General features: G+C 49.5%; 1 protein-coding gene across 1 annotated transcript in view; it reads left to right on the top strand.

The window, feature by feature from the left end:
- The window catches only part of SYN2 (synapsin II), a 158301-nt gene that overhangs the window by 127252 nt on the left and 13825 nt on the right, over positions 1–17224 (top strand). The window contains exons 6-10 of the mRNA XM_070360221.1: positions 1394–1456; positions 1900–2042; positions 7684–7758; positions 8234–8336; positions 9650–9799. Of these exons, the coding sequence (XP_070216322.1) occupies positions 1394–1456; positions 1900–2042; positions 7684–7758; positions 8234–8336; positions 9650–9799 (534 nt within the window). The remainder of the gene's footprint in view (positions 1–1393; positions 1457–1899; positions 2043–7683; positions 7759–8233; positions 8337–9649; positions 9800–17224) is intronic.

The following is a 17224-nucleotide window of genomic DNA, read 5'->3' as shown; positions in this document are numbered from 1 at the left end:
GGGCTCAGAGCATGGGGTGGCCCATCACTCGGGGCAAACCTGGGCCCTCAAAGCCCTTTCTCTGCTCTTGGCCACCCTGATGTCCTGTCTCAGGGCCCCACTCAGCCGAGAGACTGCGTCTTGTTATAGAGGGCGGGGCCGCTTTGAAAACGAGTGAGGCACTCGTGGACTGACGCCTGTGCTGTTTGACAGGGAGCGTAGTGCTCCGAGGCTGCGAGTAGAGACCCTCGGGGTGGTTGGAGGGAGTCTCCACAGTCTTGCACAGGACAGTAGGAGGCTGGGTGCCGCTTCTCTCCCTCAGGCGCTTCACACCCTTGCCTCGAACTGAACTTGAAGCTCCTTGCCCCAGCCTCAGCTGGCCGCAGCCAGGAGTGCTGAAATCCTCAGGTCAGGCACTCCCAGTATCTGGTCACACTCAGGATTCCCACAGGAATCTGACTTTTCGTCAGAGTCAGTAGTGTATCCTCTGAAAGACTTCTTTTCATCTCGAGGTGGTCATGATGTTTGCAAAGAAGGCAGCTGAGAGAGCACTGACCTGACTTAGAAAGGACCAGATTTGGCGTCCGGGTTGGATCTTCGTGCAACCCCAGCCAGAGTGCAGTCTGATGTGGGATTGGACAGGCTCTCGAAAGCCTCCCGTTTGGCCTCTGCCCTTGGCGGATATGAAGGCTGAGGCCCAGGGAGGCGTTGCGGAGAGACTGGGATGCAGGTCTCCTGACGTCTGGTCCCCTCTACCACGTTATTTCTCCCTTGGCCATTGTGTAACAGCTTGAAATCCTGCCTTTGGGGGGTGGCTTTTCTTCTTTTAAGTCTTTGTGGTTTCTCTGTTAAAATACGGCTATCTCGAGGTAGTGGTGAAGGACAGGTAGGTCTGGTGTGTCACCCCCATGGGGTCGCAAAGAGTCAGACACGACTGAGCCACTGAACAACAAGGTAGCATTTACTCTCTTAAGCTTCTCTTTTGAATGGTAAACATGCTGAATTCTTATGTTAGCTGTCTTCCAACCCAAACTGGGCAGAAATATGCCTTTGCATTCTGAGCTGTGTTTGATGCTGAGTTTGAGGTGTTGGTGAGCAAGGAAGAGAGTGTAAGAGGGGAGAAAAGCCAGGTTCAGTGCAGGAAAGCTGGACACATGAAGGGTGACGCAATGAGTCTTAAAGATGCAGAGAATACCAAACAGGAAAACGGGCTCCTTGTAGTTCTGCCAGTAATATGCTCTGACCTAAGGCAAGTCACTGTCACTCTGTTTTTAAATTCTTAAATTTCTGATGCAAATAGGGTGCACTGGTTCTTTAAAGAGCCCTTCCAAGGGTGTTCCCAAGAAAAATATTTGTAGGTTTCCCCAGAGAGACAGGTACACTCTGACCAATTCAATCCTTTCTCTGTTTTCAGCTGACTCTGCCCACGTTCCCTGTGGTGGTGAAGATCGGCCACGCTCACTCGGGCATGGGCAAGGTAAGGCCAGGGCCGCTGTGCTCTGGGGTTGAGGCCACAATGGGAGCTTTTCCGGGAGCCCGGTTGTGGACTGTTCTTCTGCCTCAGTTGCTGATGAATTCTTTCCGAGGTGAAGATGATATGGCCCCTCTAAAACCATGAGTGTTACCCAGGCAGGCCTCTTGCAGCAAGCAGAGTGTAGGCCACCAGACTGTCCCTGTGCTCTTTGCAGCAAATGTGGCTCCCCAGCCCTGGGAAGGGAAGCTCAAGAGTGGGGACCTCCTAAGGAGATGTGGCACTCAGGTTTGCCTCTGGGTGCGAGCATCGTGATGAGCCTGGGGGCCCAGGGCTCTTGTGACTCTCAGTATGTGTGTGTGTGTGTGTGTGTGTGTGTGTGTGTGTGTGTGAGACTGTGCGCGCACGCGTACCTCCCTTTCTGCCTCTCTGCTTTCCTCCACCATTAGGTCAAAGTGGAAAACCACTACGATTTCCAGGACATTGCCAGCGTGGTGGCCCTCACCCAGACCTACGCCACTGCAGAGCCTTTCATTGATGCCAAGTATGACATCCGGGTCCAAAAGATTGGCACCAACTACAAGGCTTACATGTGAGTGAGGTGGGGGCCCCCAGACACCCGTCACTGTCTCCTCAGCTCAGGGACAATGCTCAGCCTCCAGGCAGCAGCCAGCTCTCAGTTTGGCCTCCCCTGGCCCCACAAGGTAGAGAACACAGCGAGGGCGCCATGCATATCGGGGCGTCTTGGCCTGGCTTCCTTTCAAGGCAGAGGAGGGGTTCCCAAACTGACAGGAGGCAGAAAATGAATATTTATTTTCATTCGCCTGTAAGTGAAACCCGACGCTCTCCGCAGTTGTGAGCAGACTGGAGTAACCGCAGTAGTTAGTACACAGACGTGTGGTTTGTCACCAGCGGTCATCACAGAGGTTTTTGTGTCACATATGCTTGTGGCAAATACCTTTAAATACCAATTGCTTTTATCACTACTTACAAGTCATGGGAGTTAGACTTGCAGCTACATTCATACCTGTAAATACATTTGTTATTTATAGAAAAAGACATATATTTTTACACTAATCAGAGAGTTATTGTTTTTGATAACTTTTTTGATAATTACTTTAAATCATTGAGTTCTTCTGCTGTCCTGTGTATTTTATTTTACACTTATACATCTTCAGTATTTCATACATCGAAAGGAATCTGTAGGCTTCACGAGGCTGCCAGAGCACAGAAAAAGCTAAGAAACTATAAATATGTAGCCCTGTAGACACTACAGAATGTGAAAAGCATTGTGGTTATGAGAATAGGTGACTGTTCCATGTAACTGGGTCCATTTGCCAAAATGAGAAGGGAAAGGCTTCCTGCGATAGAATTGAGAAAAAGAAAAGATTTCAAGACTACCCGATCTTCTGAAATATACATCCAAACACAAATGGCTTACAAGTCCAATTTTGGAAATAGTAACTTCACATTTTCCCCGATAACTCAGTTGGTAAAGAACCTGCCTGCAGTGCAGGAGACCGCAGTTCAATTCCTAGGTTGGGAATATCCCTGGAAAAGGGAAAAGCTACCCATTCCAGTATTCTGGCCTGGAGAATTCCATGGACATGGGGTCACAAAGAGTCGGACACGACTGAGCGACTTTCACTTTCACTTCAACCTCACACTTCAAAAAAATTTAAGGTGGTATTTTTCTTCACAAAGAAAGAACATCACAATCTATGAATGTGACCTTTGCCACACTGGACTTGAGCTCCCATCAGGGTGGAGCAGCTTCCCTCCCCTTCACCCACCTATTTTCATTTTTCTTCCCTCGTCTTTCTTTTTAGGGTTTATACTCCCTGCCCCTCGAGAGAGTTAGGAGCCCGTCCCTGTGCGCCCTTCTTGTAACCCCTCGCACACCTCTAGCTGAGCACTCTTCGCACACGGGCCTTTGTACGGCGCTCCTCTGAGCTCTCTGGGTGGTAATGACAGAGTCATTGCGCAGCCTGCTTCCTGGTCAGCCTGCTTCCTGGTGCAGCAGCAGACTTCTAGGAGGCACCCAACGAATATGCAGAGAGAAGCCTTGTGGGGAACTTAGGCACCAAATCCTTTTTACAACTTTATTGGCCAGATTCCTACTTTCTGAGTTTATCGTTTTTTATTTAAAGCTATTCTGCTTCAGAAAGGAATTTAAGGTTGCTTTAAGAGTACACACAATGTGGGACTTCCCTGTGGTCCAGTGGTTAGGACTCTGCACTCTCACTCCTGAAGGCCCGGGTTCCATCCCTGGTCAGAGAACTAAGATCCCAAGTGCTGTGCATGGCCAAGTAAATAAATAAATACAATAAGGAAGTATGCACAATATAAGACAGGAAGATGCAGGTTCAATCCCTGGGTCAGGAAAATCCCCTGGAGGAAGAAATAGCAACCCACTCCAGTATTCTTGACTGGGAAATCCCAAGGACAGAGGAGCCTGATGGGGTACAGTCCATGGGGTTGCAAAGAGTTGGACACGACTTAGCACAATTTAAAAGACCGTTATAAAAACTAGCTAAAAGTAGTAGGAAAAGCCATGATTTTGGTACTGATGAAAGCAGATTTCCTATCCTTTAATTTTAAAATCCCATAAATAAACAAAAAAGCATCGACGATGGTAGAGCAAGAGGGTCTTGATCCTTAAAAGGAGGAACCACATTTTTAAAAATTGAGGTTCCTGAAAACAACTTAAATGGAGCATAAGAAAAGAGAATCCCCAACCACTGATGAGGGGTAAGCGACGAGAGCAGCTTTAGAAAATACTCACTTTTACTTGTGAGGGACTGTCAGTTATTTGGGCAAATGTTTAGGTTCTCTCAGCTCCTCTTCCCCAAACTTTTGGCCATCTTCTTGCTCTCAGAAGAAGGAACTGACCTGACAGTAGCCAGGGTAAGTTTTGAGATTCTTCCCTTCTGCCCAAGCCCTCACCTAGAGACCAGGAGATGGCTAGGCTTGGTGGGAAGAGTGCACCGCCCCTGCTGTCTGTCAGTCAGCAATAATGTGGGTCCCTCTATGGACGTCGGATGGCCTGTGAGTCCTGAATGGCCATTGAGCTGTCCCTGAATGGCTTCTCAGGTTCCCCTCTGCTCCCGTGTGCCCCAGGTAGCCTTCATGGATCTGTGCCTGGCATCCCATTGTTAGAGAAAGGTGTGAAGTATAAGGGGCTTTACTATTACTCACTCAAAAGTTTCTGACACCCTATTATGGACCATGGCCTTGTGCTGCAGACAAGGAAGTGAGGGACTCTGCCCAGCCTGGTCACAGGAGCACACCTATGAAGCACCAGTGCTAGGAAGACAGCATTATTTTTTCTCTGATCTGTCTTTGTGTTTCTGTTCACATAGAGCAAGCCACTCAACTGTGAGTTGTTCATCTTTTCTGAACTAGGCTGTGGGGTGTAGGGGAAAGCGAAACCCAGTGAGGGCACCAAGAGTCCTGGGCTTGTTGTTTAGTCACTAAGTCGTGTTCAACTCTGCGACTCCAGGAACTGCTGCACGCCAGGCTTCCCTGTCCTTCACTACCTCCTGGAATTTGCTCAGACTTATGTCCTTTGAGTTGTTGATGCCATCCAAGCATCTCATCCTCTGCTGCCTGTTTATCCTCTTGCCTTCAGTCTTTCCCGGTATCAAGGTCTTTTCCAATGAGTTGCCTCTTTGCATCAGGTAGTCGAAGGATTGGAGCTTCAGTGTCAGCACCAGTCCTTCCAATGAATATTCAGGGTTGATTTCTTTTAGGATTGACTGATTTGATCTCCTTGTAGTCCAAGGGACTCTCAAGAGTCTTCTCCAGCACCACAGTTGGAAAGCATCAATTCTTGGCACACAGCCTTCTTTATGGACCAACTCTCACATCCATACAAGACTACATCCATACATACACACCTTGATGTACGGACCTTTGTCAGCAAAGTAATGTCTCTGCTTTTTTGATATGCTGTCTAGGTTTGTCATAGCTTTTCTTCCAAGGAGAAAGCATCTTTTAATTTCATGGCTGCAGTCACCATCCACAGTGATTTTGGAGCCCAAGAGAAGAAAATCTGTCACTGTTTCCACTTTTCCCCATCTACTTGCCATGAAGTAATGGAGCTGGATGCCATGACCTTAGTTTTTTCAATGTTGAATTTTAAGCCAGCTTTTTCACTCTCTTCTTTCATCCTCATCAAGAGGCTCTTTGGTTCCTCTTCATTTTCTGCCATTAGAGTGGTGTCATCTGCATATCTGAGGTTGTTGATATTTCTCCCAGCAATCTAGATTCCAGCTTGTGATTCATCCAGCCTGGCATTTCACATGATGTACTCTGCATATAAATTAAATAAACAGGGTGACATACAGCCTTGATGTACTCCTTTCCCAATTTGGAACCAGTCTGTTGTTCCATGTCCGGTTTTAACTGTTGCTTCTTGACCTGCATACAGGTTTCTCAGAAGACAGGTAAGATGGTCTGGTATTCCCATCTCTTTAAGAATTTTCCACAGTTTGTTGTGATCCACACAGTCAAAGGCTTTAGCGTAGCCAATAATGTAGAAGTAGATGTTTTTCTGGAATTCCCTTGCTTTTTCTATGATCCAACAGATGTTGACAATTTGGTTTCTGGTTCCTCTGCCTTTTCTAAATCCAGCTTGTACATCTGAAAGTTCATGTTCTGCTGAAGCCTAGCTTGAAGGATTTTGAACATTACCTTGCTAGCATGTGAACCTAGTTTGACTAGATATACAATCTTGGACGAGTCAGCTAACCTTTCTGAGTCTCAATCTCCTCATCTGTAAAGTGGGGCAAAAACTGCAGCCTACTCACACCAGGGAATTTTCAGTGAGGCTCTGGTAAGGGATTTGGGATGGAGCAGCCTTGCAAGGGAATCAGCACTGTACAGATGTGAGGCGTTGGGCTCGGCTCTCTAGGCTGGCGCAGGGCTCTGAAGAACCTGCCACATGTCTTGGTTCCCAGTGTCTGGTATCGGATCTCCAGGGAGGAGACTCCTGAGAACTGCTGAGCAGAGAAGCACATCATCAGTCTCCAGTCATAGTGAGTGACAAGGCCGGCCTGTGTAGGGAGTGACTGGGCTCTGTCAGTGGATGAGCGTGGCTTTTCTGTCCCTGGGCCATCCCCTTCCTCTTGACTTTGTCTCAGTGAAGACTAATTTACAGTTTACTTAAAACCTGTATAATTTGGTCCTCATGGCAACCCTGTGTTTACACAAGGATAAATAAGGCTCAGAGAGGTGAGGTGATTCACCCAAGGTCACCCAGCCAGTCAAGAGCAAATCCAGAACCAGAAACCAGGTCAATTGCCTCCTCCTTAGTCCAACACCAATTGAGTCTATGTAACGTGTGGCCACAGATGGAGGACACAGGGCACGGAAGAGAAGCCTTGGGGACTTGACTCCATGGGCTCCACGTGAGGGATGAGGCAGCTTAAGCCTGAAGAGGCCAGCCGGCTTCTCCAGAGCCACAGTGCTGATACTGTAGGCCCTCAGTGTTAACTGTTGAAAGAATAAGTGAGCTAGTAAGGAAGCCACGGGAAGATACTCACTGGAGCCTGGAGGGTGTTTCCAGCACCAACAGAATTCAGCTTGTGCATACCAAGGCAGCCCAGATACCAAGTGGGTGGGCTGATGGGAATACTAGACCCAATTTGTTGTCGTTGTTTAGTTGCTCAGTTGTGTCTGACTCTGCAATCCCGTGGACTGCAGCATGCCAGGCTTCCCTGTCCTTCACTATCTCCCGGAGTTTGCCCAACTCATGTCCATTGAGTCAGTGACGCCATCCAACCATCTCACCCTCTGCTACCGTCTTGTCCTCCTCCCCTCAGTCTTTCCCAGCACCAAGGTCTTTTCCAATGAGTCAACTCTTCCCATCAGGTGGCCAAAGTACAAGACACAATATATATCCTCAAGTGGTTAATAGATTTGTGGACAGAAGACTTAGCTCAGATAACTAAAGTAAAAAGTAGACACAGGATTTGAAGAGAGGTGGAGGCAAAGTCCTCTAGGAATTGTAAGGAGAGCAAGTGCTCATCAGGTTGAAAAGATCAGGGAAGACTCCAGGGCACCAGGGCAACCTGGGCTGGACCCTTGTAGAAAGGAGGAGAGCATTACGGTTGGGGGGTTGGCAGCGGAAGCCAGGCTCTCGGGTCAGCAGACAGGCCCCCAGGCTCTGGGTGAGGGAGATAGGTGGGGACAGCGACCATGAGCTGTCACTTGGTGGGGCCTTGTTGCAGGAGGACGTCAATCTCAGGGAACTGGAAGACAAACACTGGCTCTGCAATGCTGGAGCAGATCGCCATGTCAGACCGGTGAGTGAGGGGAGGGGTGCAGCGCCCCTGTCTGGTGAGGGCAGCTTCCATAGAAGAGGAGGTGTAAGAAATGAGTCCTGCCCAAAGGGAGCCTCTAATCTAGCCAGACAGATGGAACACAAAGGCCCAAACACCCAGTAAGAAGATCAGGCAGGACTGGAGATATGATGAGAATGATGGAGATAAAGACTGGACTTGCCATAGATGCTCCAGGGCAGGAGGAGTTACTGTGGGCTGAACAGCTGAGGGAGGCTGTGTAGAGTAGATGAGACCTGCTCTAAGCTTGGGAAGGTGGAGAGGGTCTAGAGAGCAAAGCAAGAGGGTGCAGTAGATAAGGCAGTGTGCTTGATTGATGGGGGGAGGTCTGGGGGGTGCAGCCAGGAGAGGTAGAGGCCGCCAGGATCGCATGACCACAAGCGGGCTAGGTGGGAGCTAGTGCCCCAGCCTCAGGACACTTTCCCCCACCCCACTCCAGGTACAAGCTGTGGGTGGACACCTGCTCTGAGATCTTTGGTGGCCTCGACATCTGTGCTGTCAAAGCTGTGCATGGCAAAGATGGCAAAGACTATATTTTTGAGGTAAGTCTGGCCCAAAGAGTATATCAGTAAGAGACGAGCCCTAGGGCTGGAGGCCAAGCTCTTGGCTTGAGAGCTGCACGGGCGCATGGACTGCAGTTAGGTTAGAGTCTCCTGAGCCACGGGAAGGTTCCCGAGTGACACAGCTGGGGAGCGTGCAGAGCCAAACAGCTGCCAGTAGAGCTGTGGTTTCTAACCAGCCCGGCTGACCCACACCATTGGTGAGAGATGCCAGACCCGCGTTCCTGGGTCCTAGCCTGCCACTCCTCCGGGAAGCCTTCAGTGGTTTTGCCATTCTTAGTCTCAGGAAGCTGGCCTTGGGAATCATTGGATCCAGTCTGCTCTGCCAGTGAGAGAATGGAGGCCTGATGCCGCAAGCAAAGCCACACTGTGAGTCGGTGTCTCAGCCTGGCTAGAACTCAGGTCTCCTGGATGCAGGAGATTCTTCTTAGCCCTTCTCTGAGCCCTGGAGACACTTGACTGAGTCTGGGCCTCTGGCACAACCTTGCTGACCCTTTTCCCATGTTAAAGGGAGAGACAGTGGCCATATGTGTCCTTCACACACATTCCTGTCCAGTCTTCCTGGGAGCAGAAGAGGCTCCTTGCCAGGTGTTGGCAGTATTTACGGAGGATTCATGTCTGGAGCCCAAAGTGGGCTTCAGAATCTACTCCATGGCCTGCTCAGCATGTAACTTCTACGTGGTCATACTACCCTCCTCTTGGTGGGCCTTGGTTTTCTTATCCCTGAATGAGAGAGTTGAACTATGGAGTCTGTGATCCTGGGCAGGCAGACACTTCCTAAAGGAGGAAAACATTGATCTGGACCTTGACATACAGGAGGAATTGGCTCGGTGGCGAAAGTGACGGCATCTCAGGTCATGAGCAAAGGCAGGAAGCCAGTCGTTTAATGGGCAGAGTATCAGTGGGGACAGAGGTTGTGTGGGAGAAGAGTCACAGAGGAGAGAACTGCCTTCTAACCGGAGTTAAGGGCCTGGCCTTCCGTGTTCCTGCTCCCCTGTCTGCCAGCCTCAGAGCCCGGGGCTGGACTGTCTGCCTGCCCTCTGCCTCTCCCCGCCACCCTCAGTCGCCAGACTGAAGTCCCACTGAGCCCTGACCTGCATGAAGTCTGGGGAGGCCCAAGGCCAAGGCTGCAGGAGAAGGGAACGGAGGCATGCAAAGGAGCATGCCTCCAACGGAAGACACAAGCACCCACTTCACCCCAACCTACCTCTGCTGGCTTAAGTCCTGCTCGTTCTGAAAGACTGTCCCAGGCCGTGGATGTCTCCTTTCCTAACCGAGTTCCCTTCCTCCCCCAGGTCATGGACTGTAGTATGCCGCTGATCGGGGAGCACCAGGTGGAGGACAGACAACTCATCACTGAGCTGGTCGTCAGCAAGATGAACCAGCTGCTGTCGAGGACCCCTATCCTCTCTCCTCAGAGACCCTTAACCACCCAGCAGCCACAGGTAAGCAGGGAGGAGACACAAAGGCAGCCACGAACCCTTGCCTAGCCTGCTGCTCCAGACGGCAGTGGCTCTAGGACGGAGCAGAGGTCAGATGCCCACAGGTCTGGATGGGCTCTCTGGAGTCTTTTCCTTCTCCCTCTCTTTCCCTTCCCTCCCCTCTGGACACCTGATTATCTTCCATCACCCCTAATACAAACCTTCTCATTAGCAATATGCAGGATCAGCTTTATAACTGTCCAGAGATGGAGTATCAGATCCCTCCCCTCTGAACTTGAGGACTCCAGGGAACCAGACCCTGTTCCCTCTGGGACTTGTAACCTGGAGTTCTTTGAGGAAGGGCTGGGTCAGGTCTCATTAGCTGCTCAGTGCCTGAGAGGTCTGTCACACTTGTAGAGAAAGAAGGGTGTTTCTGAGACACCTGCTGGTCTGGAGAGGGGGAGAGTCGGGTCCCTCATTCTGGGAGAGAGTAACAGGTAGAACTCAAATAAGAACTCTGCTTTCCTCCCTAGGGGAGACGAGACAACTTCCTAGTTGCCTGTGGTGTGTGACTCAAGTCAGTCACATCCCCAATGACAGTACTCCAGCCACAGGTCTAGTGGGAGATCCACACTGAAGCTTTGGTGGAACCTCAAGCTCTGTGGCTCTAGAATGGGCCAAAGAAAGGCAGGGACCCTGGGCCTGAGGGCCTTTGGTCCCTCGAGGATGTAGCTCCTTTTTCAAAAATATTGCCAAACTCTTCCCTCCACTGTGTGATAGAGTTGTAACACCTTGGAACAGTGAATCCAAGAACTGAGTCCTAGTTTAGCTCCAAACGGCTGTGTGACTTTGGGGGGAAGTTACTACCCTTTCTAGGGTTCGGGTTTTATCACTTGTAAATGAAAATCTCGCAGCAATCTTGCTTTCAAGATCCTACTTCAAACATTTAAGGAGGTGGAGTCGAACTCAGAATGTGGGCTTTGATGCAAGAACTCTCCAAGTTTGATAGTTTACTGGCTTTGTGACCCTGAGCAAGGACTGTATCTCTGACTCAGGAGAGATCTGAACAATAGCATCTGTATTCTAGGGTTGTTATAAGGATCAAATGAAGTAAAGAACACAAACTATGGCATAGCATATCATAAATGCTCAATAAAGGCTACCCGTGTTATTACGTAAGCAGGCAGCCTCTGGGTGTGGCTTCCCTCCAGTGTTCGGCTTTGAGATCATCTCTCCCTTTTCTAAAGATCAGGGCTTTCCTGGGATTATGCTGCAATCAGGAGCCAAGTAATTGGATTCTTGAAATCATATGGTAAGAAAGAAGAAAAGAAGGAGGAAAAAAAGTATAAACTTGTCTGGTTTATTTAGTATAGAAGCAAATTACCCCCACATTTTTCTTCTCATCATTTGAACATCACAGGATCATAGCATAGAAACATAGTTTACAGTCATAACAATGGACCTGAACCCTCAGGAAAGGATTGCATTTTAGTCGCTGTTTCACACTCTGGTTAAGAAGGCCAGAAACATAACGCATAAGAAGTGTTTCTGTAGAAAATGACTATGATAAAACAACATGGCAAACGGTAAGTCAGTACCCTCTCTCAATCTGTCTCCTCCGCCCTTTCTCCACCCCCTATTAATACAAGATGATATCTAAATACCTTTGAGCTTTAAAGATCTCTTTGAGTAGAATTCTCCTTCCATCCTGACTGATGAGAGCTTATGGACTAACGTATGTCTGTGCTGTCTTTGTGCCCAAGTTGAGAGTAGCCCCATGAGGCAGGATGTTGCCATAGATTAGCTTTTGTGTGTGTTACACACCTTCTATAGGGCTTCGCTGGTGGCTTAGATGGTAAAGAATCTGCCTGCAGTGGAGGAGATCAGGGTTCAGTCCCTGGGTCAGGAAGATCCCATGGGGAAGGGAATGGCTATCCGCTCCAGTATTCTTGCCTGGAGAATTCCATGGACAGAGGAGCCTGGCGGGCATCCATCTCCATGGATGGCAGAGTCAGACACACTGAGCCACTAACACTTTCACTTCTTAGATGGCTCACACTGTGGGGACCTCTAAACAAGTACAAAAATCTGTTCCTGTGCTTTAGGAATATAATCACTAGATAATTATATAGGGTAATTAGGGTAACACACCTTAGTTGCTTGTTAGAGATACAAGCCCATTATTTACATATTGTGCTTAACTAGAGGTAATAGAAAGATTTTCCTGGTTGAAATAATATCAGGCCTGCAGTAGATTTTATGATTTAGTAAATCTGATGGCATCAAGGTGTCTTCTGGTCCTAGCTGTCTCAGTGATGGGATTGGCAGATGGTTGCTCATTCCTGCCCTCTAAGACTGACAAGAGTCCCCTTTCCCCCTGACCCCCTGAGAAACAGAGTATCTGGTAGCTGCTTAAAGACTTTATGACAGAGTAAGACAGCCAATGTTGCCCAGGCAAGATAAACAAAAATGGGCTGCTCTGGGGCCCTGTGAGGGTCCCTTCAGGACTTTTATATACATGTGCACACTCTCTTGGCTCCTACAGCAAAATCATTCTGACTAGACTGAAGGCTAGGTCAGGAGACCTGAGTTGAGGTCTCCTTGCCACTGACTCATGAGGTCGCCTTGGATAGATTTCCTTTTCTTTCTCCGTCTCAGCATCTCTGTGTGTAAAAGGAAGGGTTGAACCAAGAAATTCACTAAGATCTTTTCTAGCAATAAAATTTAATTATTTGAAAATTATAAAATTTTAGTAACAAAGAAAGACTTTCTCCCTAAAAAAGTGTTTTCACCCAATGAAAGCATTGATTCTTCTTTCATGTGATTCCCTTACTTTGTGAACATTAAATACTTCAACTTAAATATTTTAAAGAGAAAGCCTTCAGAGTCAAGGCAGGAAACCTGGTAAGGAATGAGCTTCCCTAAACACAGGGGCGCCTGTAAAAATTCCTTATAGCAAAGCCCTTGTGGCTTCAGGGTGAGTTTTTCTCCACTGAGCTTCACAGTTGAAGTTACAACAGGATATTGCAGAAAGCACAGTGTGTTGGGAGTCAAGACACTCAGGGGCCAGTCTCCCTGGGCTGCCAGGACGTTACGTGACTGTGGGTGAGTCACTTCCCACCTCTGGACCTGCTTCCTCACCTGTAAAATGGAACTGGGATAGATGATCTTTAGATCCCTTTCAGTTCTGAGGTCACGTGAAACCTGAGGTCAGCCCACCTGTGAAATCCAAAGGCAAGTCCTCCACAGACCGCCCTTACTCCTGCCACGAGCAGAAAGTTTAGACACTCCCCCAAACCACCCTCAGGTTCGAGAATTCTCTGGAAAGACTCACAGAACTTCCTGAAAGCCACTGTACTCACAGGTGCATTATGGGAAAGGGCACAGATGCAAAAATAAAGGCCCAAGAAGGCTGCCTAGGGCAGAGTTTAGGAGAGTTCCAAACCCAGAGCCTCTTTTGTCCTTAGGATGTGTTAGTCTCTGGCCTCTATCACTGATACGGCACAGGGAGTGTTGCCAACCAGGGAAGCTCACCTGAATTCCAGTGTTCAGGGGTTTTGGGGGTTTCATTTCATAAGCTTGCTTGATTGATTGATCATCTCCTTGAACACTGGCGTCTCCAACTTTCCCCTCCCTAGAGGTCAGTCTAATACCACAGGGCCTGAGGGCCCACCCTGAGTCACCTCATTATCATGCACCATCAAGGGTGGTCTGAGGGGGCCCCCACCTTGAATAACAAAGACACTGCTGCCACTCAGGAAATTCCAAAGAGTGTAGAGGCTACTTCCCTAGGCAGGGAGGGGGATTGTGAATACGGGCCAGATCTTTCTTTGGGCAAGGCCAAATTCTTTACTGCATACATAATTAAATTAATTTAGCAAATGTCTCTCAAATACTTTCAAGCCTTATTTGTCCGTGTTTTCTCTGACCAGCGTAGGCCTAGGCCAAACTATGTGCTTAAAATTAGTAGACTTGGGGCGACAGGGATAAATGCAACATCTTCGTACCGTCCTAGCTCATGCCCACCATGCCCTCACCACACTGGTACGGGCTTTTGTGTTAGCTGCATCCTCTCTCTGACGTGCTCTTTCTGTTTCTGCATGGCTGGCTCCTTTGTGATCATATAACTGATTCTTTCTCAACTGCTGTGTCTCAGGTCTGGCAGAGGCATCCTGGCTGCACTAAGGAGCGGTGCATGTGTGCTCTGCAGAGTACAGTCAGTCGTGGGTAGAAAAGTCCAATGACAATAACAAAACCAAGTCTGTCTGCTTTTTTATTATCACTACGTGGTAGCCATTCTATATAAATGACAGTGATAAACCACTCCCACTTACTTCTCCCTTGATCTGCCAGTGTAATACATACTTGTTGGACGAATTCCCGGTTGGAATAAGTGTCTTTAACAGCCCTAGCAGTGCACTGGACTTGGGGTGGAGATCTTCTGAATTAATTTGGTAGAGTCCAAATGGAAGAGATGCAAACCAAAGCGAGTTTACTTGGGCCTCAGCCAGGGCTTTGAATGGCAATCTGAGCCCATGGGTGCTGCCACTAACTCTTGTCCGCTCCTCACCATCAGGCTTCCCAGTCCTGGCCTCTTTCTTCCATGGCTCTGGCAGCTCAGGCTGCGAGAGCCTCTGACCTGTGTCATAAGCCGCAGATGCTCCTGCTTGCCCATATTCTAGGTCAAGACCAGGACAGACTTCTGTTCAGTTCAGTCGCTCAGTCGTGTCTGACTGTTTGGACTGCAGCACACCAGGCTTCCCTGTCCATCACCAACTCCTGGAGCTTGCTCAAATTCATCTCCATCGAGTCAGTGATGCCATCCAACCATTTCATCCTCTGTCGTCCCATGACTTACGACTAGCCGTTGTTGACCTTTCTCCCTTTCTCCCTTCCTCTCCTTGCCTACAGCTCCCCCATTAGAGCTTTTGTTTGTTTCCATGACTCTAAAAAATAGCCTGAAGAAGGTTAGAGGTGGGGGAGGTGAGCAGAGGGCCTCCCTTACCTTGTCAGCCAGCCACCTAAATGGAGTAATTGTAAGAAGCAGAGAGCAAAGTCATGGGGCTGGGCCCAGGCCAGCTGCCAGGCCCAGTTGAGAGGAATAGGGGCAGGGGTGTCAGAGGCACGAAGTCGCTGAGAGCAGGAGTAAGTGGCAAACCCTTATCATCCTGGCCTCGCCCTGGCTGGCCTGCCAGCTTCAGGGCTGCCCTGAGAGACCCTCTGCTTGGAGTGCTGTTCTCAAGGTGGCAGTGACACCTGGTGGCCAGTGCCGGCCAAAACCTCCAGGCTAAATGCCTTCAGAGCCTGCCCGCTCAGGCCTGCTCTCCTCTCCCCTTCTCACTCCCTGTGCAGGGATCTGAGCTGGGCCTCATCACATCCTGGGTCCCTGGAGGGGGTCTGCTCCTGAGGTCCCAGGAACCACAGGGGCAGAGCTGCAGGGGGACAGACCATTCGGGTCACGCCCGCAGAGAAGGTGTCCTGGGGCTCTTACTCATGTGTCTAGTTGTTGTCATTTCATCACATGGCTCTCCTTTTTATTCCCCAATAAAACCTTCCAGAGCCAGAGGACTGAATTGCTCATGAAGGGATTTCAGACACCCCTGGTCTTTCTATCTGGCTGTGGGTTAGACCCCTGAGGGTCTAAGATGCTAAGATTCAGCCTTTGGAAACATGAATGCACATAATGTGTCCAAGAAGAACATGAGGCTCTGCCTCGACCTTGAGCTGATCACAGCACACCTCCAATGTCGCTTCCCATCCGGGAGTCACAGCAAGGCAGGTGCTCAGAGGAGAGAGACCCAGAGGTTGGGGCATTTGGTAGATCTGTTCTGTGAGCAGAAGTTAAAAGGGCTGCTGTGGAGCAGCAGAATTCTCAAGGAGCCCGTGACTCCATATCCTCAGCTCTCTGACAGCTGTCATGGGGCAGATCAGGTGCCAAAAGCAAGCCTATTGGAAGATGTGAGTAAAGTCTCTGATGCTGAGAAAGGAAATGGCTGCTCGGGGAAGCGGTACGTGGCTGCCACATCACTGCTGATGTCCAAGCCACTCTTCAGGCACATGGTGAAAGGCTGGGCTGGAGGCTAGGGCTGTTTTAACAGGCAGCTCTTAACAATCTCCTTCCAGGTCTGAGACACTGTGATCCAGGCCGTGTGCTAGCTAGAGACCTGGGAAAAGCAATGATGAGTGTCCCAAATTGAAGGACTGGGGCCCGATAACCTCTGTCCTTGGGCTTCTGGTGGGGCATTATGCAAGTCCTTTTTCACTGATTCTCTGGCCTAGAGAGATACTCAGAAATGTTTCCAGCTAGGCCTTTCCAGCTGCAAAGGGCTCTGAAGTCTCTCGAGTACAAGGGGACCCGAGATTGAGAAGGGGTCCAAGATTGGAATCTAAAGGGCTAGGCGGTTAGGGAGGAGACACAACTCAGACCCCAAACACAGGCCTCAGAGGGCTTCACTCAGCTCAGAAAAAGTAAATTTCAGGCAAAGAAAGGCCTTCCTGCTTCCCACAGTCAGACTGCTTTAGGGAATTTTTTCCCCAGTGAGTGTAAGCTGAAAATGTGAGATTTGAGGCAGGTTCATATAAAGTCACTAGTGACCAGATCCCTTAACAGACTATTCAGGGAAACTGACTATTTTGAGGCTGTCTTAACTTGTAAGGGACATCTTTAATCACTTGTCGCTGACATTCTGACCTCGGGTGACCCAGCCCTCGGGGCCCCCTTAGGTCTCATGGACCACCCCACGGGACCTTTCTTGTGTCCATAGGAAATCACTGATCATGGGAGGACTGCAGTCCAGGACATGCCTCAGCCCTCAGAGCAGCAGCTCCCCTCACACAAGGAGGAGGAGCAGGTCCCTGGGTGCTTTTTGTAACCTCTCAGCAGAAGGAAGGTGGGCTCTAGGGACTGCAGGAGTGATCCTAGAAAGGTCCCAAGGTGCCTGGAAACATGCCGTCCCCTTTGCTCCGGCTGAACCTACAACCTCCCGACCACATTCCTTCCTGCTGCCTCATTCCCCCTGGGGTCCTGGACCGGGGGAGCAGGGCCTGGGGAGCTGATCAGAATAGCTCGGTGGCGTGTCCAGCAAGAAGCTTGGCCTGGCCTCTTTCCTGGGGCCAGACCCTGAGACCCTTTCCCAATTTCCTGTCTCAGATATGCTGAGCAAGCACAGGCTTTCCTCCGTGGTGGGGGCCGCTGGACTCTGGCCAGCAACCCTTAAGAGTTGAGTCACTCAGTGTCTTTCCTTCCTCAGCTCTCCAGCCTGCTGGGACCTCCGATAGGAGCTCCTCTCTCACAGCTTGTCTGCTGAAAGCCACAGGCGGGCGAATGAAGGGTGCCTTTGGCACAACCCCACAAATTCTCTTCCATGGACTTGGTTTCTCTCCCAGACTAGTGATTTCCTTTCCAGTCAGCTCAGGAGCTAACATTTACTGTTTTTGAAATGACTTTAC

This window comes from Bos mutus, chromosome 22, assembly GCF_027580195.1.
Source record: "Bos mutus isolate GX-2022 chromosome 22, NWIPB_WYAK_1.1, whole genome shotgun sequence".
NCBI lineage: Eukaryota > Metazoa > Chordata > Mammalia > Artiodactyla > Bovidae > Bos > Bos mutus.
The sequence above is the reverse complement of the archived record's forward strand: the minus strand, read 5'-3'. Positions and strand labels throughout refer to the sequence as shown.